This window comes from Pithys albifrons, chromosome 3, assembly GCF_047495875.1.
Source record: "Pithys albifrons albifrons isolate INPA30051 chromosome 3, PitAlb_v1, whole genome shotgun sequence".
NCBI lineage: Eukaryota > Metazoa > Chordata > Aves > Passeriformes > Thamnophilidae > Pithys > Pithys albifrons.
This window is the reverse complement of record NC_092460.1, coordinates 95,456,364-95,483,925: the sequence shown is the minus strand read 5'-3', so window position 1 is coordinate 95,483,925 and position 27,562 is coordinate 95,456,364. Positions and strand designations below refer to the sequence as shown.

The window sequence follows — 27,562 nt, the reverse complement described above, 5'->3', positions numbered from 1 at the left end:
GCACATTCCCCCAGGGCTCTCATACTGAGACATTCATGGATCCTATCACCATCAGGTGTGATATAATTTCCTTTTAGAAGAACTATGAAAAAGCGTAGGAGTTCTGTTCCTCTTTCCTCATTGCAAAGCGATTACATTCAAGCCTGAGGTAAAGCATGACTTCTGAATCCATAACCCTCCAGCCTGGGGTTAAACCAAACCTGTAAACCAACAGGCCATTGTCTGCAAGGAAGAGCCCTGGCACAGGGCTCAGGTTATCTAAAGTAGGCAAAAAGCCAGTTGTGGTTACAGCCCTCCAAAATAGCTGCTGAAGCAATGGAGCTTACAATGGGGAAAGGTAAGGAAAAAATCTGGGAGGACTTGAAGGTGGAAAAAAACCTGGAAAGACTTAGGAAGGGAGAAGTTGTGTATGCCATAGTAAATAGCAACAGGAGACAGGGGTGCTGCCACCAGCCAGGCTGCACCTAAGAGGAGCTGAAGTTACACCTTTCAGTGTTCAGTAGCCTTCACTTCCAGCAAGGTATAGCCCTGATAAATTTAAACATAGTGAGAACTGGCTATACTAACTCATTCTTCAAAGCTTTTTCTGGATCCCTTGGACTTTGCAAGCCACAGGATGGAAACACTGGACAAAACCAGGAAGATAAGCAAAATAAGAGATTTCTTCGTGTTACTATGCATGTCACAAATGCTGTGTGCCTGCCAACAAGGGCATTTATGTGGGACATACACATTGAGGAGCTCAGTCCCTACCAGCTACCTCAGTCCTCTTGCCTGAAGGAAGGAGAAAACAGGCATCAGGTAAATCCCAGTGTGCTTTGTAGGTGCACAGACAGCAAAGGGGACAGGGAGTGCAAACCTCTCCCATCTTTTCAGTGTTTTTTGATACCAGCACCTGGGGAAGGAGTGGGGGGTATGTGAGCATCCTGCAGTTAAACCTTACACTGCTGGTGTAGTTTCACCTGGACTTGATAATCTTAAAGATCTTTTCCAACCAAAACAATTCTATGATTTCTCTTGGGGTGTTGTTAGGCCTCTTGGACTGAATTGGCTGGTGGCAGGCACACACCTGCTCTGGGAGCAGCCAGGAAGGCATTCTGCCTTCCCAGGTGGCATTTGCACCCTGTATGGCTGCCCAGGAACCAGCCTCATTGGATCATTTAGTTTGGAAAAGCCCTTTAAGATCATCGAGTCCAACCACTAACCCTGCACTGCCAAGCCCACCACTGAACCATGTCCCCACATCTGCACATCTATTAAATCCCTCCAGGGAGGGTGACTCCACCACTTCCCTGGGAGCCTGTTCCAGGGCTTGACAACCATTTTGGTGAAAAAAATTTTCCTAATACTAAAGTCCATGATTTATCTGATCTTAGCTGTTGTCTGCAACCAGGCACTGTACAAACACACAGCCAGAAAACTCTTCCCCAAAGATTTCTCAATCCAAACAGAGAAGACACCTGAATAAATTGCACAAAGGCTTTCTTTAAAGGACCTGTCAGCAACTCCCCTTTATAAAACCAGCTGTACTAGAACAGGGAAAGACCTCTGTAAAACTTAAGTTCCACCTCTTTTGCTACATTCCTTGGTAGAAAGCATCTGTATTTTGGCTCTGCATCATAATTACTGTCATTATACTGTCTGTACATGATTTTAAATATTCTGCTTGCAACAACAGTACGTTATTATATAGATACTGAAGAAACATTTGGTAATATCTAATCTAAGTCTTCCCTAGAGCAACCTGAGGCCATTTCCTCCCGTCCTGTCTGTGCCTTGTCCTTTGGGAGAAGGGACTGGCACCGCTCCCATCCCGGCGCTCCTCCGAGCCGCCAGGGGGCGCCGTGCGGGGCGCGGCCCGCCCCGGAAGTGACGGGTTGTTTTCCTGCGGCACTTCCCGCGGCCGCCATGGAGATCCTGAAGCGCGAGATCAGCAGGAAGCGGCAGCAGCTGGAGGAGAAGGAGCTCCTGGGGGTGAGGGCGGCCGGTCTGGGCACCAGGAGCCGCTCGGGGTGCGGGCCCACGGGAGGGCGGCGGGGTTGAGGCGGGAAAGGCCCGGGATGGGCCGGGGAAGGGGGTCGGTACTGCCTAGGGCGGAGTGCCCCAAACCCGGGATGAGGTTTGGGAAGGAGGAACAGAGGTGGCCCAGGGTGGGATCGAACAGGAGTCAGGAGGAGTTTGGGTGCCCCAAACTCGGGATGAGGTTTGGGAATGAGGAACAGAGGTGGCCCAGGGTGGGATCGAACAGGAGTCAGGAGGAGTTTGGGTGCCCCAAACTCGGGATGAGGTTTGGCAATGAGGAACAGAGGTGGCCCAGGGTGGGATCGAGCAGGAGTCAGGAGGAGTTTGGGTGCCCCGGGACTTTTGGGAGCGGGTTAGTTGTTTTATTTCACGCCCTGAGAGATGGGAAAGGTCAGCGTGGCCCTTGGAGAGCAGAGCGTGGTTTGTGTCGGCCTGTCCGTGGCTGGGGGAGGGTCTGAGAGGTGTGTGCGCCTAAAAACCCCACAGGAACACGGAGCACTTCCAGGGGTGTCTGAGTTTGGGTTTTGGCATCAGAGGCTGTTGTGGGTCAGGCAGGCAAAGCACGAAGGTGGAAGGCATAGTTCGTACTAATGAAGTAAAATGCTTTGGGGTGACCACGTTTTCCAGCTGTTGTGTGTCTGGGATGCCTTTTCAGGCACATTTCTACAAAGGTGCACCAAGAAACCTTTTAAAATACTTAGTTCAAAGTGATTTTCCCAACCTCCTTGATTTAATGAAAAATGACATGTTGTGTATGGTTTATCTAAACCTGGTAGTGCATGTCTGAAGTGCAGCTTTACAATAATGTCCATGAAGGCCTTTACATGACAAAGAACATGTTTCCTTTAAAGTGCTGGTGAGCACCTTGTGCTTTTCATTCTTCTTGTACATATAACCTGCAAAGTCACTCTGTATTGCTGATTTCAGAGGTGTTTCCAAGTAAGTCTCTTTCCATGGCAGTGTAGCCATCTCTGTGAAAGGATGTAGCTGAATTCACCAAAACAAGTAAGAAAGTTTGAGCTGCTTTTGCCCAACCACATGAAACTGTGAACTGGTAACAGCTCTCCTCTCTTTTAGGGAAGTAAGAAGTATTTCAAGCGCAGTGAGTTAGCAAAAAAGGAAGAGGAGGCTTATTTCCAGAGATGTGGCTACAAGGTATGGAAATTGTTCTTCCAGGACTTTGTGTGTTTGCTTTGAAGTCTGCATTTGATTATCAACAGTATCAATGTTGTTAATGATAATTGTTGTTCTTTGTTCAATCTGTTAATGTTATACATTAGCCTGTAAATGAGAAGCCACCTGGAGAGGTATGAGTTTCCAAAACCATTTTCAATGCAGGAAAAGATATGCATGATGTGCAGCTACTTCAGTTTGTGTTATGGTTTGGCTTTTATTTCTTTTATTTATTTTTTGTGTGTGTGTGTGTGTAAAGCATGAAGTGGCTCGGGATCAAAGCTTGTCTTCCTTTCTTTTTAAGTTGTGCTGTTAGGCATGAACACTGGATCTGATATAGCCACCTTCCCCCCCACCCTTACTGGGACAAAAATGGATATGTTGGGATAATTTTACTCATTCAGACAATTTTCATGGTCTTGTCAAAACGTACAAAAGAAATCAGTACAGTGTGGGTGCACATCAAAGAGATCTGCCAACTTTCATGTATTTGTTATTTGGGTTTTGGCCAGCGACCATCCAGCATTGAAACTGTGCAACAACAGCATGTGTGTTCTTGCTGGCAAAAATAGTAGAAACAATTGGTAACCTCGGGTGCATTTTGCAACAAATGGGTGATCTGGAAGGCTTTATCTGCCTTGTAACGGTGTCAGGGCAAGAGTTTACTGAAATGGAAAGAATGTTGTCTTTTACAAGTGTGCCTGCCTGCCTGCCTGATGGGACGTGTCTGGGAGGGGGAGTGCATTCCCTGTGGAAGACAAGAGTTTCATAATCTTGTTTGCTCTTACAAGGCACAAATAGGAGCTTTGTTTTCAAGTGACCTTTACCCAGTTAGTGACTTATTCTGAAACCTTGATCTGTTTGTGAATATTTGAACATCAATGCCAAATTGATTCTTGGAACTTGCAGCAGATAATCACGAGAAAGTTCTGTGAATCTGGTTGCTCTCCCGAGTGGAAGTGGCTGTGTGATGCTTTTTGAGCATTAGCTTGAATTCCTCAGAACTTACATGGTGGCTAAAATGGTGTTACCCGTGCTGCTGCAGCACCAGTTTGTACCACCAAATGTAACCCTGAAAATGGTTTTAAAATAAGTTACTTTGTTAAACTTAGGACCTTTTTAGAGCCTCCCAGATTTCTGCATTTGTTCTTCATTCTGTGGATGAGATGTGGAACACAGACTGATTTCTTTTTAAATTCAGGTGCATTTTTGCTTTGCTTAGGCTTGATAAGTTGTAATAATTTTACTTGATTAAAGAAAGCACTGAAACAAAAATAACTGTGGTAAAGATACTGCTTGTAATTTGGAGTCCAGCTGACAGAATGGATCAAACCTTTTCCCCCAATGCTGCTGTCTCTTTATGATTTCAAGAATGTTTGTAAGTTAAAATCTGTATGTATTCTTCTGCCACGGGAGTATATTTCTTTATATATGTATTTTTTTTACACAGTTCTTCCATATTTTCTGTCCTTTGTCAATTCCCCCTTGCCTGCATTGATGGAAGTTTTATTTTTCCCTCTTGCTTTGTGTTAAACACTGATTTGATTGTCCTTCCTTGTTTGTTTCAAACACATGTGCTTGTAAGATTGATTTTTTTTCTATTTGCTAATACAGCATTGAATGTAGGTGTGGGGCTGAATCTTGTAGCAGGAGCCCCAGGGGTGGATCTTTCCAGCCACATGGAGTCCCACTGACACCTGACTGTAAGGCTGCCATGGTGGCCTGAAAGAATAAAAAAGTTTATTTTAAACCTTTCTGTCCAGTTCATTGATCACACTGGTCAACCCAAAAGCAGGCTGGAGCTGACAGTGCTGCCCATGCATGTGGAGTGCTGAAGGGTTTAATTGGATTGTTTCCCTTTTAGCAAGTATGGAAAGGAAATAAATTCTAATAAGGAATCTAAGAAAAACCAAGATGTGAGTGAGCACTGGAAATATTTCCTTATTAGAGGAATATTACCACAAGCAATCTCTCCTGCTGTCAGAAGTGTTGAATTTGAGCTTATACAGGGAGCTGTAGTTACACAACTGCTGTCTCAAAGAGACTTTGATCAAAGAGTTGTTTTGCATTATTAAAGTATTGAGTAATGAAGAAGGAATGCTCTGTTTGAGTCAGGGACCTTCTTTTAACTTAAGAGGAGTTGTTCATGAGATCTTCCTATGAGGAGTTGTAGGTATCTTTTTTCTTGAACCTGCAAGAAGCTGGCAAGCTTGTTAGAAAAACACATTACCTAAACCAAGCACCTCACAAAACCCAACAGGAGCTGTGGATTGCTGCTCATTGTGCTCAGGTTACTGAAGCTGTAGGTAATAAACACTGTTACTGACACTGAAAGAAGCAGCTCCACTCTCTCCCTGACCTTGGGTTTTCATTTCTGCCCTTGTGTCCTTCCGTGTGCTGTGCCTGGTGAACTGGATGAGGACATTAAGTGGGCTGGGAAAGGTTACCTGTATTTGTGCTTGTCAGATTATTTTCTTTTTGAGGCATTTCTCCCTTCTGGTTCATCACATAGTGATGCAAAGGCTTTTGCATTGGTAAGGAGGATGGAGCAGGGACAGGAATCAACAGGCAGGGGGTGGATTTGCTATTTTTGGCACCAGTGCTGGCAGCTGCCTGCTAAAGTGACTGCCAGACTTTAGCAATTGTCCTTTCTGTTTGCTCTAGAGACTGTTTCCTGTGACCTGCAGAAGTGTTAATTAATTACTGATACTATCAAGAACTTTTATTGTTCTGTGAAATTCAATTACAAGTGATAAAACATTAAACTAAGGGTTTATATTGTCATATTGAAGTCTGTGTCCCGGAGTTCTTTACATTGCTTCACATCATTTCACATCAATATATAGGTTTATTTCCATCACACATTAGTAACTATGTCTGTTGAATGTAGGTACAGCAGCAGGAAGAGGAGGAGAAACCACTGGCTGCATCAAATCCAGTGCTGGAACTGGAACTGGCAGAAGAAAAGTTACCAATGACCCTTTCCAGACAGGAGGTAAAATCAATCACCATAAACAGACTCCCTGAGTTTACAGCAAATGCATCTGCAATTTCTTGTTATGACTGGTTTTTTTTCCAGTGAACTGTACTTTGTGTGGCAATTTTATTAAATAATAAGCTCCATTTTTACAGTCAGCAATTAGTGATTATCTTGGCTCATCAAGGGTCTGCTCTCCAATTGAGTGCATAGGATGGGTAGAGCCACTCTGTTGTATGGATTTACATAGATGCTTTATTACATTTCACAGCTCTTTCAGATGACTTCTGGAGTAGTACCCTGAATATTGGTATTATCCTTGGGTAATACTGACAATGACATGCTGACTTTCTCCAAGACTTGTTTCCTCCAGCTTCTTTTCTTTGTAGCATATTGGTCTGAACCAAATTTAGAAACTAAGTTTTGGATGTTCACCTTGGCCTCTAGAAGAAGCAGTCCTGAAACCAGAGCAGCTGGAGTGTTCTTTGCTTTTTTTAAGGATAAAAATGCCTGTGTGGATGTACATTCACAAACAGATCCATATCCCAAAGCAGAAGCAGAAAGTTCAGAAGTGCAGAATGAACTCTAATCTTGGAAATACTGAAATTTAGAGCTGAGGTCATCCAAGAATGTCACGTCCCTTAATCTTTCAGGATACTCTGCTTTTTCAGAAGTTTGTTACAGAACTTGTAACACAAACTGTTGTTTTGAGGGTTAGTCTGTATGTCCTGTGCATGCACTTTCTCTCTGCTACTAATCACTTGGTGCATGTTTTGGTTGAGGTTTAGGTGTTGCTGTGCCAGAGCTCTTTCCACTCCTGTTTTTCTGATACGCTTGTAAGTTAAATATTCGTGATCATACATCAAGACACCTCAACTGAATAAATGAAATAAGGTCTCAATATTAATTTAGTTTCTTGTTGTCCAACCAGTCTGTTGACATAATGAAGTGGTGACATGAAATGAAGTGTAAGCCTAACTATCAATTGTATCAAATAGCCTATTACTTGATAGACTAAATTAATTTAGTTTAGTTATTTAGTTTCGTTTCAGTGGTCTAATTCAGAGTTGAAGCTGCTCAGCCTGGAGAAGAGAATGTTGCTTGGAGACCTCGCAGCAGCCTTTCAGTGTCTGAAGGGACATACAGGGAAGACAGAGAGGGACTCTTCATCAGGAACTGTAGTGACAGGACAAGGGGAAATGGCTTCAAACTGAGAGAGTAGGTTTAGATTAGATGTTAGGAAAAAAATTACTGTGAGATTGGTGAGGTACTGGCACAGGTTGCTCAGAGAAGCTGTGGCTGCCCCATCCCTGAAAGTGTTTGAGCCAGGTTGGATGGGACTCTGAGGAACCTGGTCTCATGAAGGATGTCTCTGCCCATGGCAGGGGTATTGGAACCAAATGATCTTTAAGGTCCCTTTCAACTCAAACTATTCTATGATTCTGTGAATAACGGTGAGTAGACAGAGGTTTATCAAGGAATGCATGAAATGAGGAACCACAAGAATGAAGTTCAGGTTTTGGCTCTGTGCATGACTTTGTGAGTCAGCTGAAGGAGGCTTTTTCACCTCTGTTTTATCTACTTTTTATTATATCTACTTTTTAGTAGCTATCCCATTAGATTATGGGACTTCATATTTTCCAAATGCTTAAGGTGGGTATTTTCAGCAGCTCATCTTGTGCTTGGACAACCTGCAGCCCAGTTAGTATTTCTATTGCCCAGGCAAATAGGTGAGTGAGGTAATTGTCAAGTTCTTTGTGATTTTGAAAACATTTTTTAAGCTCTGCTAGAGGGATGATTTTTGTGTATTTGTTCAAACAAGTCAGAGCAGGAAGAAGTTAGGCTCTGTCAAACAGCCTGGGATTTTATGCAAAATTTAGATCAGTAGTATTTGGAATGACCTTTCACTGAAATACCGTGGGAATTTCATGTTTAGATTGTAAAGTGTCTGGAACATTTTTCTACTGCTTAAAATATTGCCATTTCCTCTCCAGTCCAGCTCAGCTTGTTATTCTAAGCAAAGTAAATAAATCTGTCATTCTGGATTTTATTTTGCTTCCTTTATGCTTCAGGGAATGCTTTGATTCCTTTCAGGTTATCAGGAGGTTACGAGAGAGGGGTGAGCCCATCAGGCTGTTTGGAGAAACAGATTATGATGCATTTCAGCGTCTGAGGAAGATAGAAATTCTTGCACCTGAAGTGAACAAGGTAAGTGACTCTTAGTTACGTATTTGTAGTGGGATAATCAGGGAGTAACCCAGTGAAAAGTTACTGAAAATCTGTTTCAGTAACTGTCAATTTTCAGAAGGGAACTATCTGTAAAGAGAACTATCTGTTCCTCCTCATTTATTGCATGAAAAACTATATTAAATGTCAGAGTTTTGTGCACAATTACGATTATGTTAGAATTCAACCCTAGAAACCTTCCTGGCCCTTGTCAAGTGAAAAAGGGACCTTCAGGTGGCACTAATACCCCAGCCTGTGCTGCTCCTGCTTTTCAGCCAGCAGAGAACAGTCATTTACCGTTAAAACAATCCAGTGTTTGTGTTTATGTGCATCCCTGGGAAGGTACAGGCCAGTAAGAGCAGGACTACACCCTGTCTCTGTGGTGTATAAATGATTTTTCAAATCCCTGGATTTCACAGCTATAGCTTGGTAGAGAAATTTCATTTTTAACCCCTTCCCTTTAAAGTAGCCATCAGTTCAAAAACTTAACTAAAAGATAGAACTGATTTACTTTTGTCTTAAGTGAGGAGATGCTATTGGGGTTTGTAACCCTAATAAGAGAGTGATGGTTTGGATTTTCTTCCCTAATAAGTGGCAAACTGAATTGCTTTAGATGTCTTTGCTGGAGCTGCCCACAAAAGGAGAGTCTTTTCCTCTTCAGGTCTTTAAAATAAACTGATCTAAATGTTTTAAAATAAAACTTCTGCTAATGAAAGCTTCCCCTTGGGTGACATTGATGACAGTAATATGTATGTGAGGAAGTACTAAGCTCATAAATAGGACTGTATTGGATTTGTGTGTTAGATGTTTCAGCCACTCCTGTTGCTGTCTAGGGGGATTCTATATGTTGCTTAGTCACCACCAGCTTGTGGTTCAGACGTTTTTAGACTACTAAATGATTAATAGAAACGTTCCAGACAGACAAGTATGATGATGGAAGAGGGGAAATAACTGTGCATATCCATTCCCTGTGGAGTGGCTGAATTTATCTGAGGGTAAGAAATGTCATACTCCCTTTATGGAGCTTTATATTTTATGTCTCAAGACAGGAATGCAAATCTTCCAACTATGACTAAGGCAAGTCTCTTATTCTATTTAAAAGCAGCTTTTAACTTTATATATATGGTTTTAAACTGTTTTATACTCACCTGTTCTATAGTAGGAGCTTTTAAACACTAAATATATATAAAACACTCTGCTGTGTGTAAGTAATTTGTAATAAAAGGAAACAATATAAACGTTTTCTGCGATAGTACTGAAGGAGTGTTACCTTATTTCAGCTTTTCTTAGGGCAGATGAAAAGGCTTGTAGAGCTGTTGATGGTTATGGTCTGTTTTCTCTTTGTTTTGGGGTGGTTCAGTGCATTGCTTGGAGAAAACATCTTGAAGAAAGTCCAAGAAGCTGATTCCATTCTCCAGGCTTTTTTGGTGAAAATACTGTAAAAGTTTTTTCCGTACATACAAACATTTCAGAAGTCCATGCACCTGCTCTTTGTTAAGTGCTGAAGCAATCCTTGGAATTCAGTTTAAATTCAGGCAGCAATGCTAAACCCTTGTGCATGCTTGTACAGAATTTGGCTTTTCTTAAACAGCAGGAGAATGCTCACAGTGATAGTGCTGAGCTGCTTTTATTTACTTGAGGGTTGTTTGTAAATTAGTATTTTTTGATCTTTTCTAGGGCCTGAGAAATGACCTGAAGGCTGCTTTGGACAAGATTGATCAACAGTATCTGAATGAAATTGTAGGAGGCCAGGAAGCAGGAGACGACGACTCCCAGAATGACCTGAAAGTCCACGAGGAGAATACTACTATTGAAGAGCTAGAAGTATGGGATGGTTGTCTGTTAATTAAGGGATATTAGATGTAGCATGCTGTGAGAAAGCTTCAAGATTGTTTAGACAGCTGTTGAAAATAAGGCCAATTTAACTTAGCCATTCTGAAGTGTCCTTAAATAGGAAATTTAAGTTTCTAAGCCTTGAGTTGCGTTGTAGGTGCCCACAGTAGACAAGTGAAAACTCAAGAGGCCTTTGTTTACAACACTTCATCAGAAAGGGCACAGATGTTCCCTGCAAGGAGTGATGCAGTCAAGAGTTCCTTCTGCAGGGGTTTCAGAGGTAGAGAATTTATTCACAGCATATTACCTGATCATAAATTCTGAAGCATTTCCAGTGAGTATTTGAGAGGGTAGTAAGCTCAGTACAGTGAATTAACCCTAAACAAGAAATGTGGGTGCTGTAAAATAGACACACAGAAGGAATGTTTGATAAACATCCAGGATTAGAAAAAAAAAAGCAAACATCAGAAGGAGGCAGATCACAGGAAATACAAGTACAGAGATGATGTGTCCCAGAAACTTCAGTGCAAATTGCTACTGTTTGGAAAGAATCCCATGATATTTGTGTGAGTGAGCAGAGAGTGAGTGCCATGAAATACATTCAACACCTAATCTTTTAGGGTAATGTTTTGAAAAGCACATTAATTTGAGCTGAAGACTTTTACCCTTAATCTTCAAAACTCTTTGTAGGAGTTAATAACATCCCTCCCAAAGTGTGTTTAAGAAATAATCTGTTTTATAACTGAAAACTTAAGGGAATACATATTATTAGGGAATAGTCTGGCTTTTTTATTAGGTTGCCAGAGGTTCTGGTTTAAAATAACTGCAGAACCAGAATGGAAACCAGTTGTAATGGAGCTGCATTTTATTGATCTATTAGTTCTCAAAATATCTCCTTCTTAGGATAGTTGGGCAGCCTTGGTTTGAGCCACAAAAGCCATCTTTTTCTGAAAAAAGTTTGAAAACACTGCAGTCTTAATTTTATGCTACTTCAGCTGCATTGCCTTAAGCATAAAGGCTTACACTGAATTTTTTGGAAGTGTAAGTACCATAGAAATATAAATCCAGCTATACCTACTGGAAAATGTTTCTAAAAATTGGTGCTATTATTAACAGTTTTGAGATTTTGGCAGGAAAGTAGAATGTTGGAGCATACACCTGGGGGTTTTTGGTGGTTTGTTGTTGGGTTTGGGTTTTTTTTTAGATTTATTCCCTCAAATTCACAGTTACAATTAAATGGTAAAAACCGCCAGTACGTCAGACAATTGAAACAGCTTAACAAATTTAAGTTAACTAATGGGTTTGGGGATCTCAAAAAAACCTGTGCACCCACAGTTCCTCTTACTACATTGCTGTCAGATAGCTGCTAATAATACCAATAATTTAGTAGTTAATGAAGAATTACTGTTGCAGTAACTTTTCAGAAATAATTGTATTGGCTTTTTGACGTGTTTTCAATAGATAAATGAATCTCAGTAGCATACTTAGCTGTTTGAGTCTGTTTCCTAACCAGTGTTTTGGATTTCTGGTGGAATTTATTATAGCTCACAATGCAATGACCTTTGTTGTGGTGGTGGTGTGGCAAACTTCCATACAAAGTAGAAATAATTGCTTTTTTCCTTCTGTTTAGGCTTTGGGAGAATCCTTAGGACGTGGTGATGATCACTATGATATGGACATCATAACAAAGTTCTTGAAGGTAACAAACACTTTTAAATTAATTATTCTGTAGCTGTTGTATTTTCACTATCATGCAGATACATTTCATGAATAAAAGGGTTGATTTAAGCAGCTTAAGAAAAGCCTCACATGTTATGCTTAAGATGGGGATTTTTTGGACTGCTTTGCACTCCACAGCCTTTGTTAGTCACAACAGTGACTTCTGTTAGACCTGGGAAAGAGCTCATGGGAGAGCAGCATTCTTTAAAATCTGGTCCTGCTTTTCCAGACAAAATAAACACAGTTTTGATTTCAGTGTGATAATTGAGGTAGTTTTATGTAGTCGCTTCTCTCTATTCCTTTGGCATCGAAACCTTCCGAGGAGTTTCCCAGGAACAGTGCAAGCTGAATTGGAATGTCACCTGATCCTGTTATGTGAAATAAGAGAATTTTAAAGGAAGTCCACAGGTTCAAGTGGATAGCAGAAAATTGTTTCCTTGTTTCTTGGCAAGAATCCTGTGTTGCCTCTTACTTGAGTCAGCTAGTCCCAGTGTGAATGTTGTGATGATCAAAGTCACAGCAAGAGTTGAAGCTTTAATGTGTGTATATACATTTAAGATGGGAGGGTTGTTCCTGTCCCTCCTTGCCCATCCTCCTCTGGGAGGCTCTTGCCTTCTTGACTCGTTTTGCCATGGTGGCTTAACCTGCTGTTCCCATCTGATTTCCTGGGGAAGTCACTAGATGGCACCATGACACAAACGTCCTTCTTCCCGTGCAGTTTCTTCTTGGAGTTTGGGCCAAGGAGCTGAATGCCAGAGAAGACTACGTGAAACGGGGCGTGCAGGGGAAGCTGAACAGCGCCACTCAGAAACAGACAGAGTCCTACCTAAGGCCGCTCTTCAGAAAACTCCGGAAAAGGGTGAATCACCTTTGAATGTCCCTTAAATTTTAGCTGCTGCTGTTCAAGTAGCCAGCATTAGTACCCCTTCCTAAGGCAGTGTTACCTTCTCTGAAGGAGAGGGGGTAAGTTGGTCAGAGTTTCTGTCTCCAGAGCCCATGACATCCACTTCTGCCTTTTTTATCATGATCACTGAAATCTGTCTACCTGGTACTTTTCCAGGTGTTACTTAAAGCATCACCTGTTCATTGGATTGTAAACATATTAGAGAATTGGTGTTGCATTTTGCATTTTGCTACTAACTAACCAAGTGTAACCACTTAACCTCCAAGTGTAATCACTTAACCTCTCTGCTTCAGATCCTTCATCCAAATAATGAAGTTTACCTTTGTTCAAGTCTTCAGGCAAGGGATGTTGATAAACTTTGTATAAATGCTGAGTAGGATGATTTTCCTGAACTGCTTTTGTGAAGTAAAATGTATTTTTTTCCCCTTCTCCTGTAGACGCTTCCTGCAGACATCAAAGAATCAATAACAGATATTATTAAATTCATGTTGCAAAGAGAATACGTGAAGGTACGTTTGTTGCACTCTTCTAACATGTTGAACTGTCTGGTTGTAACAGATGGAGTTTATTGCTTCAGTGTTCCTGGTTTTTTATTTTTAAAATACATAGCTGGGAATAGTACATCTATTCAAACAAAATGAAAAATGGCTGATAAATGTTAGGCTCCAAATAGTGTTTGATCCACAGCCTGACAGAAAATCGTTTGAGGTTCATGAAACTGCAGATATTTGCAAATGTGAAGAGAATTTTTCTGATGGCTTAAGTTGCAGAGGAATCCTCTGTAGGAAACCTGATATTGTAAGGTTAAATGAAGGCATTGAATGAATACTAATAGGTGTTGACTAATTAATGGGGAATTAATTGAGGTGAACTGAGTTACTCAGTATGAGACACTGTCTCTTTCTTTGGCTATGCTCACATTAGCTGGCCTGGTAAGGCTGAGGTCAGTTAATGAAAAGTTTTTCGACAAAGTCTGCTCACTGGAGGAGGCAGAAGTACTTTGAGACACAAGATCAAAGGCAGTGTTAGGTTTTGTTTGTAGCTGCCTTCAGATGTGAAACTCAAATACTGATACCATTTGCTTAAGCAGGTTGTGCATGCGGAGGAAATCGAGCTGTTTTGCCTTTAAATTTCTAGCATTTCTTATTATTCCTGTGAGGACTTGGGATAATTTGTCAAGTAACCAAGCAAACCTGGTTTTGGTGCTGAAAATCTTTAGATGGCCTAAGGCAAGTTTAATCCAAATCATGTGAAAATTAAACTGAATGTGTGGGATATGTGATAGTGGGGTTTTGGTTTAAGGGCATTTTTTTTTCTTTTGATTGTCATCATTATGTGGAAATTCCCTTTCCAATGCCTTCTCAAAGTAAGGAGCATGCAGGAATGTGGTGTATCTCTGGGTTAATCAGCTGTGCTTCTCTCCCCTGGAGGTGCTTGGCTGTAAGGAGATTTCATGTGAATGTTTGGGAGGACTTGAGTACACATTCCAAAGTTTTGGTGTTTTGTTTTTTTTTAAATTAGTCTTCTGGTTTTAAAGATACTCATACCCTTTTCCATTTTGCTTCCCAAGAAACTTGTCTCTTTTTGTCTGTTGTCTTCTGTGCTTTTTTGCTTTGTGCATGCTATGGAATAGTTGGCCACAAATTCTTACTGCTTTGTTAGTTGAAATGCTGGAAAGATTTAAATTCTGAAATCAACATGCTGACAGGAGGCAAATGCCAGAATGCAAGTTGTCCACTTAGCCTTAATTGACCTGGTTGCGACAGTCCTAGAAGGGTCTTTAATTGCATGTTCACATACTGTGTTCCACGACTCAACTATATTTAATTCAGCAAGTAGGTAATTGATTAAGACTGTTCAGATTCTGCCTCATGTAGTTGGTGACCAAGTCCTGTCCCTTCTCCGAATTTTTTAGCTCTGTCTGCAACCCTCTGCCTTGTTCATTATTCACCCACCAGTTTGCTCAGGGTCAGTAGGAAAGAATCTGCACCTACTAGTCATAATTGCTACTTCTTATTGTTTCATTTCTGAATAAGAGGTGATAAATGAACTCTTCATCAGTAAGTTTTGTAGCTGCTCTCTACTAGAGAGGGAATGTTGTGCTCCACCTCCTTGAAGTCATTTGTGTAACTGTATCTATAAACCCAATGTCTGTCCTTGCTTGCTGGTTCTCAGTTGTCATGGGTTTTTTTAAGCTCTGTACTTCTCTTCCTTTCTCCCTTTTATTACATTTGTTTTCCCTCTGAGTTTTATCCATGTTCTTCCCCAGGGATGTTCTGCTACAGCTTTAGAAACAGGATCTGCTATCTTGATCAGGAAATTTCAGATTGATTTACTGCTGCTCCCAGTCTGGTCATAAATATTGTTACAAATGTGCTTATTTAACCCGAGATGGCTGAGTTGAAAATGATACCAGTAAAAACTCAATAAAACACAGTGAAAAATGAATAAACCCCAGTTTTAGCCAAGGTGACCAAGACTGCCTTATCCAGTGCTTTTTTTCATCCTTAAAGTCCATAATCCTTGCTTCTCTCAGTTCAGTGTGAGTTGCATTGGGAAGGTGTGTTGTCACGCAATGAAACCCAAATCAGAGAGACTGGAATGGGTGTTTTATTGTATCTAGCAATGCAAAAATGCTCAACTCCCTGCTGCTCTTGCTGTTTTGCTAAAAGTGCCTGCACTTGTTTCTTCAGGCCAACGATGCCTATCTCCAGATGGCCATTGGAAACGCTCCCTGGCCCATCGGAGTCACCATGGTCGGCATCCACGCGCGAACAGGTCGGGAGAAGATCTTCTCCAAACATGTAGCCCATGTTCTCAACGACGAAACTCAAAGGAAATATATACAGGTAATGTTAGCTCTGGAAATCCAGCAGGTTTGCTTTTGAAGTTGGGGGCTGTTTGAGAAATATTAGTTTCAGGTGATGTGGTAAGAGTCCTAGACATGGACAGTTGTTTTCGTCAGGCTCAGGAATAGCATACAGTTAATAGGTAGCTCATCCTGGACCTGAAAGCTCTCAGTTCTAGGCCAGGAACAGTGTCATACGTTTTATTTTATCATAACTCTTGTGATCCTGCATGAACACCAAAGCAGATATGAAGACTTGCTTGATTCTCATGAGGTCCTTCACTGTTTAACTCCTGGATTAAACACCATGTACAGAATTTAATACCACAAAATGCAGTCTTTCTGACTGTTTCTGCAACTAGATAAATGCATTAATAAACTAATTCAATTTTCAAATGTGTCTCTCTAACTGTGGGCTAAAATTCCAGGTTTAGTTCTTCCTTTCTGTCTTCATAGTCATGTTGTGAACTTTTGCTTGTGGAGTTAGTAGCAGTGCTGTTTTTCTCCTCTGACCTTTCAGCATAGTGGGTAGACAGGTCTGAGGAATCAAGTTTTCTCTCCTTGTATTGTTAAATGTATTTGCCTTTTGCCAGTTGCAGTTTCGTTAAGATAAGGACCTTCTGGCTTAACTCTGACTCCTCCAGAGCAGCATCCTGGAGCTCAGAGCTTCTGTCAGGAGAGATTTACATAAACATCTTCCTGATGAAGACGCAGGACTCCTGTTGCTTTTCAGCTCTACAGATGTTTGCAAGAAAATTGCTTTGCAAAATGCAACTTCCCCTTTCTACTCTCTGAGTCTCTTTGTTTTGTGGCTACAACTATAAACCCCAGTTTGTTCCTTCTCTGCCTTTGAGGCTACATCTGTTAGTCAAGGAAATCTTTGTGTTCATCTTCCTGCTGTGAATTTCATATCTCTGCCTTTGAATTACTCCAATTTACTGAAGTACCAAGACAAAGTTGGCTTGAAACATGTATGTTCTCCAGGTTGGTGTTAAATACGGGGTCTTGTTCAGTGAGTCTGGTTCAAACTGGAGCATGGGATATTATCTTGCTCCCTGCAGTTACATGAAGCTACCATGTTTCTGATTTACAGTGACCCTGGGATCCTGACATCCCAAACAATGAGTTGTTCTGGTGCTGGGATGTACTTTCCATGCTTGCCTGTGTTGAAAAGGCCAAAGCAGCTTCTGATTAGTCATTCTTCTCTTAATGAGGAGCTGCCCTCCATGATGAGTGTCTAATGACAGGGGCATGACTGCTATCTGGGAGTACAGTGTCACTGCTAAATCACATTTCCACCACAGCAGTTTGCTTTCTTCTTTGTTAGACTTTTCTGTACGACTTGAAAGAAAAATAATCACAGGGTTTCCGTCACGTTGGTTTTTGGCTACTGATGCCTTGAAAAAACTGAGAAGTCCACATTCTGCCTTTCTCCTTGATTGCTTCTTCAGTTTGCCTCTGGAGTGTTATGTGTGGTACCACATTTCTCCTCCTGAGAATGTTTCTCCTCCTGAGAAATGTTCAGTACTTTTCTTGGCTGTGCAGCTTTTTTTGGTGTTAAAAATTGCTTTTTGCTCTTTAGAATTACTTTCAATGTTTAGCTTTCATTTAAATATCTTTTACTGCATTACCATTTTCTCCCTTGGTGATAGAGGGATTAAAATGTTACTGTGATCCCTTACTATAAATCTGAGCAAGTTTCTTTAGTTGTGTCCCAGACTTCTCTAATATTGGAGAGAACTTGACAATTTGCAGGAAGAGAGGTTAATAAAAGTTAAATGGAAAAACCACAAAATAAAAAAATCCCAACCCCAAAATAGCAGCCTATTCTAATTCTTCTTGTTAAGCTTAAAAATACTGTAGGCTGTTAAGTTTATGTGACAGCTGCAGCTTTATTACAGAATTGTCCTTGTTTTGTTAATTCCTAGGGACTGAAGAGGCTCATGACCATTTGCCAGAAGCACTTCCCAACAGACCCATCCAAGTGTGTGGAGTACAACGCTTTGTGAGGCTCTGCAGGGGCCAAGGCATGACTCATGTTTTGGTCTCCAAGATGCAGAGAATGGAAGAGACAGAGTCTGTGCTTGGGCACCAACAGGAACTTTGCAAAAAATCAGAAAGCAGGAGATTTTCTACAGCTTCCATTTTACAAGCCCCATTTATTTAGGTTTATTTTTAAATCTATGCTTTATGCTGAACACACCTGATATACAGCAGAGGGAGTGGGTTTGGAAGGGGTTAAGACCAGGACAGTGACCAGGGGACACTGCACATGAGCCTTGCTATTATTTCAGTTTATTATTCAGACTGAACTGTTTTCCATATTTTAGAGCTTTAGTTGAGACTCAGTCCTGCAAGGAGCACATGTGGAGCATTTCTTTTGGCTGCTTTTGCATTGGAGACTGATGTGGGGAGATGATTAGAGGGAAGCAGTTGAATCTGAATCTTGGTTATTTCTGTAAATATAAAGACTTTCTTGGCTAATCTTTCATGTGGTATTTATCAAGAATAAAAAAAAGGTTTGTATATTTCTCAGCCTCAGTGCAAAGAGTTTTTGATCTTGAATGCATCTGATTTGGCTTTTTGTTTTTTCTTTTTGGTAATGACATTTTTAATATAAACCTTCTGGGCTTGGGGGAAGTAATCTTATGGCTCTTGAGGCTTTCAAATCCCATTTTTATACATCTGGAGAAAATTTCAGTCTGCTGGGCATTGCAGAAAAAATAATTAGGACCTCCCAGGACCACGAAGAGTATTTATGGCAGCCACAAATCTTTACCATTGTGCATATTGACTGGGAATGGTGAAGAAGCTCACAGGAATGATGATCCAATTCTGCACAAACAGTGAAATATTGAAACTTAATTAGTTTTTAGCAGAACCACTTCCTGAAGAAATGTGTCAACATTCCAGTGTGTGTGCTTGGCTGTATCCTTACCTTGACAGGCAGTGTGGAGCAGGAGCTGGTGCCCTCTCCTCAAGGAGTTACCCGTCTCCTGTGTGTGTTTCCAGTGGCACAGTGAGATGTGGTGCTGGGGGACTTGTGCTCGCAGCAAGATTGGAGGAGTATCTAGAGGAACTTCAGGTTCTTCTGGAGACTCTCTTAGATTCTGAAGTGCCTCTTTGGACACAGGATATTTTCAGTCTAGAGTGTTTGACCGCAGAGAAAATGTCAAGAGCTTAAACAGTTTAGAAGTTATAGAAATGAGGCTGTTGAGACCTCACCGGTGCTTGTGGAGGGGCCTTTGGGGAGTAGGTGGAGGCTTGAGGGGGGAAGCTGGGCAGATGTCAAGAGCATGGAAGAGTTTCATTAACAGTGGTGTCTGGTGATTTTTTTTTTGCAGTGCTCTACACAGATATTCTTTGGAGGCTTTATTACAACAGGAAACGTGTTACGCCGCAACTTTATCCCTCTCCCCACCCAGACAGTTTCCTGAACTGTTTCTAAATCTTCGTCTTGACCTTAGTTTTGAACTCTGTAAATAATTGAGGGACAATATTGTCCCTTGTTCAGAAGAGCTGTAATTTCCCTGGAAACTACAGTAAGTGAGTAGCCAAGAGATAGTTTAAAGGAGCATTCTGTCGTCTGCTTTAGGGGGAAGTGGATTCCTTACAGCATCTGTAATAGTACTAGATAGATTTTTCCCTCCTGCTTTAGAGCCAGTTATTGAGGGGAGTTTTAATGGTACCCTGGGTGCCGGTTTGAGTGTGGATGCACCTCCTGTAGGGATGTGAATTTGGGGTTGGAATGTTTCAGTCTGATCAGTTTTTAAAGAATGTAATTCAAGCAATGTGCCTCCTTGCTGACAGTCCCTGAAATACAGCTGCCTCGCTTGAACGAATCCCACGACGGAAGAACTTTATCCCCCTGCAATTCATGGAATGGCGCTGCATGGGGAACTGAGGAACTGAGAAGTACTTTCTCACGGCAGATCTGTGTAAGTTTCCAGCTGTCCGGCATGTGAGAGCCAGCTTTGGTCCTGTGGGGATCGCGGGCCAGGGGGACACTGTTATGGCAGCTGCTGTTCATCATCGGTTGGAGGCTCTTTGCAGCTGGATGGCCCCAAATTGCAGCTACCAGACCGTGATCAAATAGTTAATAATGCATCTCAGCCAAAAAAATCCCAAACCCACCCCTGTCTAGTTTAGAGATGAGTGGGTGTGGCGCAGCTGTCATGCTGCTCAACAGTTTTTGTGGGGAGGGTATGTTTCAGTTTAGCAATTTAGACTTTTCCCTCTAGGCTTCTCCAGATGTTTATTTCTGATAATTCTTGCATTAGGCAGAAATAATTCCACTGAACCCAAAGATCTGGGGATGAAGTCATGCATTCACCGTAACACTGTCTGGAGTGGTTTTGGGACTTCAGTGGCCTTGGTCATTGGGCAGCCTCTGACCCCTCCCCAGCCCCAGCAGTGGAGGAGGCTGTATGAGTTTGAGAGTTCACCTGTGTGGTACCTGCCTGATTTAGTTAAATGTCTTTGACTCCCTATTTGTTGTCTGTTCTACTGGAAAGGCTCTTAGGGCAGGCATATGTGGGATCAGTTTATTTTGATGGAGGAACTGGGTTCTTCTGGCTGCCAGAGAATCACCACCATAAATCCAGTCTTGCCCAAAGAATAAACCTGGTTGGCATGTAAGTGGCTCCACTTGTCAGGCGGGAGACACTGCTCCAACTTCTGGACCCAGGGGATGAGGACACAAGCTGGTGCCTTCCAAGAGGACTGGCACAAGGGTGGCAGTGCTGGTATCAGATCTGAAACAGGCTGTCCTGAAAGCTGCTCCTGAGGTGGTGTAGAGCTAGAACAGGTGCCTGTAGGAGTATCGGAGCCACTGGCAATAAACCTGACTCAAGGTCCTAGAGTTCAAGGGGTATTTGAAACCATCATGGCTGCTTTGTCCCATCCTAAACCCTCCTGGGGATTTATTGCACGTGATGGTCCCTCACACAGCAATGCCAGAGGATGGGTGTGGAATGGCCCACCAGGCTGTGGGCTGGTGCTGCTGCTGGCACCCCCTGGAGTGTTGGGGGATCAGGTGGGAAGAGGCTGTGTGGACAGTAGGAATAAACGGAAAGAGCAGGAAGCCACTGCACTGGGAAGTGTGGATGGGTCCCATGTGAGTGCGTGGCAGTGATTTTGGACAGGGACTGGGTTGTTGCAGGGGTCACTGCTGCCCACAGAGGGGAAAACAGTGATGTTAAGTGACATCCCTGACACTGTGCAGGGGGCACTGCTGTTGGCAAAGCCCCATCCTAACCTAAGACCAGCCTCTGATGGGGTGGGTTCCCTCAGGAATTCAATGCACAGGCAGTTCCATGGAGCACTGGGGATTGTGCTGCTGCTCAAGCTGGTCCCACAACTGTTGGCATTGCTGCAAATGGCATTGCAGCAACTTGGTATCCAATTCATGTAATTGTTAATTTTAGTTATCTCAAGTTTTGTGTGTTGGGAGTAAGGATTATTTCTGTGACATTGTTTCCTGTGGTGGTGGGAAGTCCCATCACAAGGTGTCTTCTGAGCCCCTGAGACCTGTGCTTGGGAGAACACACAACAGAGTGAGCACCATCTTCTGAACACAAGCACTGAATCCCAAGAGATCTCTAAAGGACAAGCTTTTTTGGGGGGAATGCTCAGTATTTCCTGCAGTGAGGCCCCCTGACAGCCAAGGAATGGGTCCCTCATGGACACCCTGTGCATATCTGGACCCAGTGTCTCGCAGTGTGAGGGTGCAGTCACCAGGTAAGAGCTGCTCATGGGCTGTGCCCTCCCGAAGAGACCACGGCAAGGTTTCATTTTGAAAATGCTTTAATAAGGAAGTGTTGACAACACTGTTTTGCAAAATGTAAAGGTAACTATACAAATTCTTAATACAAAAAGAATAAATTAAAAGCAGATTTTTTTTTAATTCTGCAACTTTTTCTACAACATACATATTTTTTTCCTTGATTACAGTTGAACAGAATCCAGTAAAATCATTTTCCATGCTCTAAAGTTCAATTTCAGGAGAGACCTAATTTTTTTCTTTTTTTTCTTTCTTTTTTTAAACTAGAGAGTCCATTTTACACAACTTGTAATAAAACTATTGACATTAATATATATGTAAAACTTTACATCTAGTTAACTAAGCAGTAACTGGTCATCTGATAGCACCTGAATGGGGATTGGCTATGCCTGAAACTAAAACTAATACAGAGTGAAAACAAATTGGACTGTTTCAACATTTTCAACACTCGACTGCATATAATACCATTTAAAAATAAACCCTGCCTCCAGCACAGCCCAGTGCATGGACTGTCCACTGGCTCCTGCCCACAGAGAGGGAGTATCAGACATGGGGATGAAGAATGTGGTTTTGGCTTTATGGCAGATGGAGCCTTGAAAAATAAAAAAGTAAAGGAGGGGCTAAGTTGGTAGTCAAGTGCTTGTTTATAATAGCTATGTATATACCCCTCCATGTTATACTTAAATATGTTAATCTCATATGATTAACATTTTATGTACATTTGTGTTTAATTGAATTGAGCTAAACAGTAAAACCTGTTTTACTTAATCTGTCTTTACTACCAGACTGGCTGCTCACGTGTGCCTTCATTGCAAACCAGAAAAGCAGAACACAAAGCAAAACTCAATCCATTTCTCGAAAGCTTTTTCTCCACTCCAGCCTGTTTGCAATTCAGGCTAAACAGTTTTTTCCCTGCCCCCCCTCCCCTGCTAATTTCAGGGCTGCCACCTTTTAACCTTTGCTGCAAAACTGCAGAGCTGGTCTTGGAGGAATTAATGTTTCTTCCTGTAGTGCCCAGAGGCCTCATAGTGCCGCTGTTGTTGAATTCTTTTTAATTAAAAGAAGGTACACAGAAAAGAAAAAAACCCAACCCAAACCACTTACCAGGGAAATTAAAAAGAAAACAGACAGTTGCTCAGAGCCCCTAAAAATCCTTGGGCTAAATTACTTGCTGCTGCTTAATTTGGTCCTTATTTAATCCCTTCACTTTAGCTACCAAATCTTATCAGTAAATGTCATTAATCAGTACTATCTCTTATCCAGCTAAAAATCCAATTAGGAGCTTGAAATAATTCCCATGTTAAAGACCTCAAAGCACAAAGAGATGGTGGAAACAGCATTTTCCATGTCTAGATAGAGTGCAACCTTCATTGCTGACTGTTCTTCCAGAACTGGATACAAGGCTTCAATTACTGACACAGGGCACTGCACTCCCAAGGTGACACTTCAAGGAGTTCAGATGCACAAGGTTGTGTGGCTACTTTTGAAAACCCCTTTCCAGTGTTCTTTTTGTTTTTTCCTCATAGGAGTAATTAATTTATGCTTCATGTGTGAACATGAAAGGGTTTCCTTATCATAGAATCACAGAATGGTTTGGATTGGGAGGGACCTCAATGGCCATCTTGTTCCTACCCCCCTGCCACAGGCAGGGACACCTTCCACGAGACCAGGTTGCTCAGAGCCCCATCCAACCTGGGCTTTTGCCCCATCCAGTCCTAGCTCTGCCACTGATTGCCTTGGACACAAATCCAGCCCTTCTCCCTGTTGCTGTCTCATCTCTGCACGGCCATCCCCCTGCCTTACCAGCCAAGTGAGGCAGCAGCAGCACAGCAAACTGAAGCCAACATTTCTCGTGTGAGTTGCAGAAAGGTATTCCTATGAGCCACTTGCATTAATGTTTAGAAACCCCATCATTTTTCAAAGCCTAATTATGCAGAACCCATTCTCTTTTAAAGCCTGGAATGCAGTTTTCCAGCAATTTTAATACCAAAAGGTGTGGCAGCCCCCCAAGTTGCTGTGTTTATTTGAAACGTTCCGCCCTACTTTGTCTGGTAGATGCTGTTGTTATTCTTGGAACGCACACACACACGCGCACACACACGCAGACTCAGACACACACACTCTCACACATTTTTATTTTTCCTTAAACCAAAGCTAACTTCAGTTTCTGCTTTTCACAAAGTAACCACCTCCAGCCTTTTCTTTTAATGCCTTTCCCATAGGAAATCATCGTTTGCACGCACAAACGGGGGAAGGCAGGGCGCCTCCCCCCATCAAGTGGCAATAAAAACAGCATAGCACCGCAGTGAAGACTAGACGTGCCAGCTTCAACATCCACCTAGATTGTGCACTTGTTTGTTACAAAAGTGTCTTTGAGGCCTTTTAAAGTTCCATGGCTTGACATGTATAAAGCATTGCTCAAAAGTATGTGTAAACTTGCAGCTCCTTCCATGACGCTCTCGTACAATTCCTTTTGGTATCAGCAGGCAGCTCTTGCTCGTGTCTGATGCCTCCTTTAGTTGCTTCTCTTTCTCGCAGTCTCTTCTTGCAATGGGAAGTTTTGCCTGTCTGCTGGTTGTCCAACCCTGCTCCGCTGCAGAGCCTTCCCCTTTCCCGACAAACCGGTTCTCCCACGCAGCAGCCCACAGATGATGAGCCCTTTGCTACACTGGTGCTAACGAAGGGAAGATGAGTGGAACCGATATGTTAACGCAGCTCTACTGTGCCGATTCAATTGCGATGTGCTTTCCCTTTGATTCCACCTTAATGCTTTGTGCAGAAATTGATTCGAATTTATTGGCTCTATCTGTTTGCAGAAAGGTTTTTTTGGCAATTTTTATCTTTTATCAAAACAATCAAAGCAACCTCAACATCTCTGTGTATTGGTGGGTACCCTGTGCCAGCCCCAGAGATGCTGAGCATGCAGTACTTGCCTCAGCTTTAGGTAATTCTTTTGTAAACCTTGTTTGTCCAGTTTAACAGTAGCTTTTAGACAGCGATGCTGTGATACCAGCCCAGACCTCTGGTGTGTCTGCAGCATGGGGGGTTGTTTTATTTACGTATAGGTGGGCTCCAAGCGAAAAAGGAAATGCCATTTTACAGGAGGTGGCTGTGTCTGTCACTGAGTTAGAGGAGGGAGATGTTCTTGTAGCTAAAACTTGCTGAGCAAACTCGTCCTGCAGACGGTGGTGTGGTGATTTTTGGCAGTGCCGATCTGATTGTGATACTGGCACATCTCTAAAGTGATGAGATTTTACTGTTTCTTCAGAACAGATGCCCTTTCAGGACTATGGTATCCATTTCTCAGCCTCTGTCCCATCCCCACCCACTTAAAACTAATGCTCTGTTGGCTTCAGCTCGCAGGTCATGGAACTCTTACTGCTGTTACGTGCCATGGAACACTTAAGATTTGATGTAAGCCTTGAAATGCTTCCATCATTTCAAAGGAAAATGAATTCTTCAACTGCCAACTGGCTGTTTAGATGTTGTTCCTCTCCACCTGTGGCCATGGGAGGGACAGGCACCTGTCTGGCCATGGGATGTGCTGTGCTCCGTCGCTGCCGTGGTGGGTGGATGTCTCAGGGCCAGCGTTCTATAAATGTCGCCTTGAATTGCATCGTGAGAAAAGTGCTTAGAATTGAAGCTGGTGCTGGGTGACAGTGCATCTGGGTAAGGCAAATGACAGGCAGTGAGGTGATCTCAGAATGGCGTTGATGTGATTAATTTGAGGTCAGGGGTTCACACTAGAGTTCCAGGCTTGGCTTTTTCCTGCCCATACCACTGGACATCTGCTAGTTCTGGATAGAGGGGAGAATCCAGGAAACAGCTATCATTGTAGTTCCTGCGGGAGAAGGAAAACTTTGTTAGGACAGTGAGTGCTCTTGAGAAGTTCAACCAGAAGCATAAAGCATTGTATTCTTGGTGGTGACGAACGCAGGATATTCAGACCCCAATGCACTCTGCAGGTACTCCCAAGCTGGTATTTGGGGTGGGCTCAGCATGCAGGACCCCGCTTTGACCCAGTTTGCTCTTGTCCAGCAGTCCCGTTTGCCCCAGCAACCCGCCTGGTTAAAGAAGGCAGGAGCAAGCTGAGCTCCGACAGCCTCTCCGCAGCCAGGGTGCCCTGAGGTTTGGATGCTGCAATGGCCACAGGCAGAGCTGCTGTGCATCCAGCCCACTGGCTGGCAGGATGCACTGCAGGAGAGCTGAAGGGCTGTTGGAAGGCTTGAGAGCTTGTGGCTGATCCCACCGGCTGAGTCCATCCCACCACACATGGTACACCATGCCTGCCTCACGTTCTCTTTGTGTGCCCTCTTCCCTCCCCTCTGCCTCTGCCCTGCCTGAGGGCTCTGCCCTGCCCCAGTGCTCTGCACCTTGATGTCCTGCCTGGTAGTAAGCTGTGGTAAGGAGGTTTTTGGTAGGATGCTCACCAGGGAGCAAGTTTTAAGAGTGGCTCTCTCGGCCATGGACTATATTACTCAGGAAGTAATAGTGAGAGCATGCCAGGTGGAAAGGGCTGTGTTCTGTTGTAGGCAGCGTAGTCCTCATCTCAGGGCACATCTCTTGACAAGCTACTGCTTCTTTTGCTGCCTGTACTGAGCAGACTAGACAATTCATGAGAATTTTGCTAATTATGTTAAGAGCTCTGAATAGGGTCAGCTCCTGGCTGAGGCTGTGGAGCTCCTTGCCAGAGGAAAGCACTGAGGTCAAAATCTGGATCTCTTGAAGAGCGACTGCCACATCTGCACAGGAATAGCCAGAATTGATGTCTCTCCCTGACACTTTGATTTGAACTGACTTCCAAACTAGAGATTGTTTTGAGGCCAAAATTGGGAGATGCATTTTATTTCTGTTTACTGTAGGATTCTTCTTCTTCGCTCCCTCCCCACGTCACAGGACTGATCTCACATCTGATGCAGTTCCTGCTTCCTCTGCCTCGTTTTCATCTGGTTTCCTTGGAATTGGTGTCTGGAAAGAACCTGAGCAAGGGCATCACCATTTGCATATTAAAGAGCCTTTTGTTTCCCAGCACTGTGCTGGAGTGTCGAGGTTTATGGGCTATCTCTAGAAAGCTGGGCTTGAAATACTTGACAGATGCCAGCTGTGAATGGTTGTAGATGAGAGTGTCAGACAGCGACCGCAGTTTAATTAAAACAGAAATACTCTGAGGGGTTTTTGTTCCCCTCACCCTTCCGTCTCTGTCTTCCCACAGGAATGGGGCCAGGGTTGCTCCTTGTTCCATGAAACCTGGATGCTTAGAGCCTCAGCTTCACAGCTCTGCGAGAGGGAGGGAGGGAGGGAGGGAGGGAGGGAGGGAGGGAGGGAGGGAGGGAGGGAGGGAGGGAGGAAGGGAAGGATGCTCTGTGCTGCGGCTGGGGCGCTGCTGGGAGCTCAGGCCAGGTCCTCCAAGGCCTCGCCTATCCAAGTTCTCTCCTTGTCACTCTGTTCCCAGACTGATCCCACAGCACTTTGCCCACCCCAGCCACAGATCTGTCACTCCCCGCTGCTCTCTGTGCCTGTTCAGCCTCTGCAGGAACACAGAGCAGGCTGGCCCCAAGTCCCTTTCACAGGGGAAAGTGCCACAGCCGTGGATTGCTGAAAAGGCAAAGAGAGGGCTTCGAGATGCTTCCAAGTTGTTCTTCCAAGAGCTGAAGGAAGCCTTGCTGGCAAACAAACGAGCACAGAATTAAAGTGCTGCTCTGGAGGGACAGCGGGATGCCAGTTATTCACACTGTGCTCACAGACTAAGGCAGAAGGAGGAAAGAACAAAACATTCCCTTACTATACCTCTATTCATCAGTACTTTGGTGGGTTGGAGACTGAGACTCATCCATAGTGGGTGAGTTGTCTGTTGCTTCTCTGAGCAAAGGAGAGCAAAAAAGGAGGAAAGAGGAGAGAGGAAATGTTAAAGAAAAGAAATGACACAGACATTGTTACGAGCTTATTAATCCAGTAGGGAAACAAGTTGATGACTCATCTTTAGAAAAAGTTAGTGACATAAAAACATGTTGGGGAGAACTGTCAATCTGCTGAGTTGTGCTGGGAGGGCACAGCTAGTTTGGCAGTGGGGGAGTCTGT

The 27,562-nt window shown here is 43.1% G+C and overlaps 2 protein-coding genes across 10 annotated transcripts in view; one reads left to right on the top strand and one right to left on the bottom strand.

Annotated features, from left to right (window-relative positions):
* The first annotated feature begins 1,882 nt into the window (after positions 1–1,882).
* Positions 1,883–18,237, top strand: PRPF18 (pre-mRNA processing factor 18). 2 transcript variants are annotated; one of them, XM_071552785.1, is made up of 11 exons: positions 1,883–1,974; positions 3,100–3,177; positions 3,303–3,329; positions 6,086–6,190; positions 8,267–8,380; positions 10,076–10,222; positions 11,862–11,930; positions 12,669–12,809; positions 13,292–13,363; positions 15,548–15,703; positions 17,631–18,237. In XM_071552785.1, the coding sequence occupies exons 1-11, from the start codon at positions 1,909–1,911 to the stop codon at positions 17,709–17,711; spliced, it is 1,056 nt and encodes a 351-aa protein (XP_071408886.1). In that variant the 5' UTR covers positions 1,883–1,908; the 3' UTR covers positions 17,712–18,237. The 2 variants fall into 2 exon arrangements, with proteins under 2 accessions (XP_071408886.1, XP_071408887.1); XM_071552786.1 differs by lacking the exon at positions 3,303–3,329.
* Positions 18,238–24,512: 6,275 nt separating this feature from the next.
* FRMD4A (FERM domain containing 4A) overlaps positions 24,513–27,562 on the bottom strand; it is a 371,927-nt gene continuing 368,877 nt past the window's right edge. For all 8 annotated transcript variants that reach the window (XM_071552779.1, XM_071552782.1, XM_071552780.1 and 5 more), the window contains one exon: positions 24,513–25,325. In XM_071552779.1, the coding sequence (XP_071408880.1) occupies positions 25,223–25,325 (103 nt within the window). In that variant the 3' untranslated portion in view covers positions 24,513–25,222. The remainder of the gene's footprint in view (positions 25,326–27,562) is intronic.

Bases quoted from the DNA above. Each gene is read 5' to 3' on its own strand.
- PRPF18 (XM_071552785.1), top strand. From the start codon at position 1,909: ATGGAGATCCTGAAGCGCGAGATCAGCAGGAAGCGGCAGCAGCTGGAG. The intron at 3,178-3,302 runs GTATGGAAATTG...GTTATACATTAG, and splicing joins TCCAGAGATGTGGCTACAAG to CCTGTAAATGAGAAGCCACC. The intron at 3,330-6,085 runs GTATGAGTTTCC...TGTTGAATGTAG, and splicing joins ATGAGAAGCCACCTGGAGAG to GTACAGCAGCAGGAAGAGGA.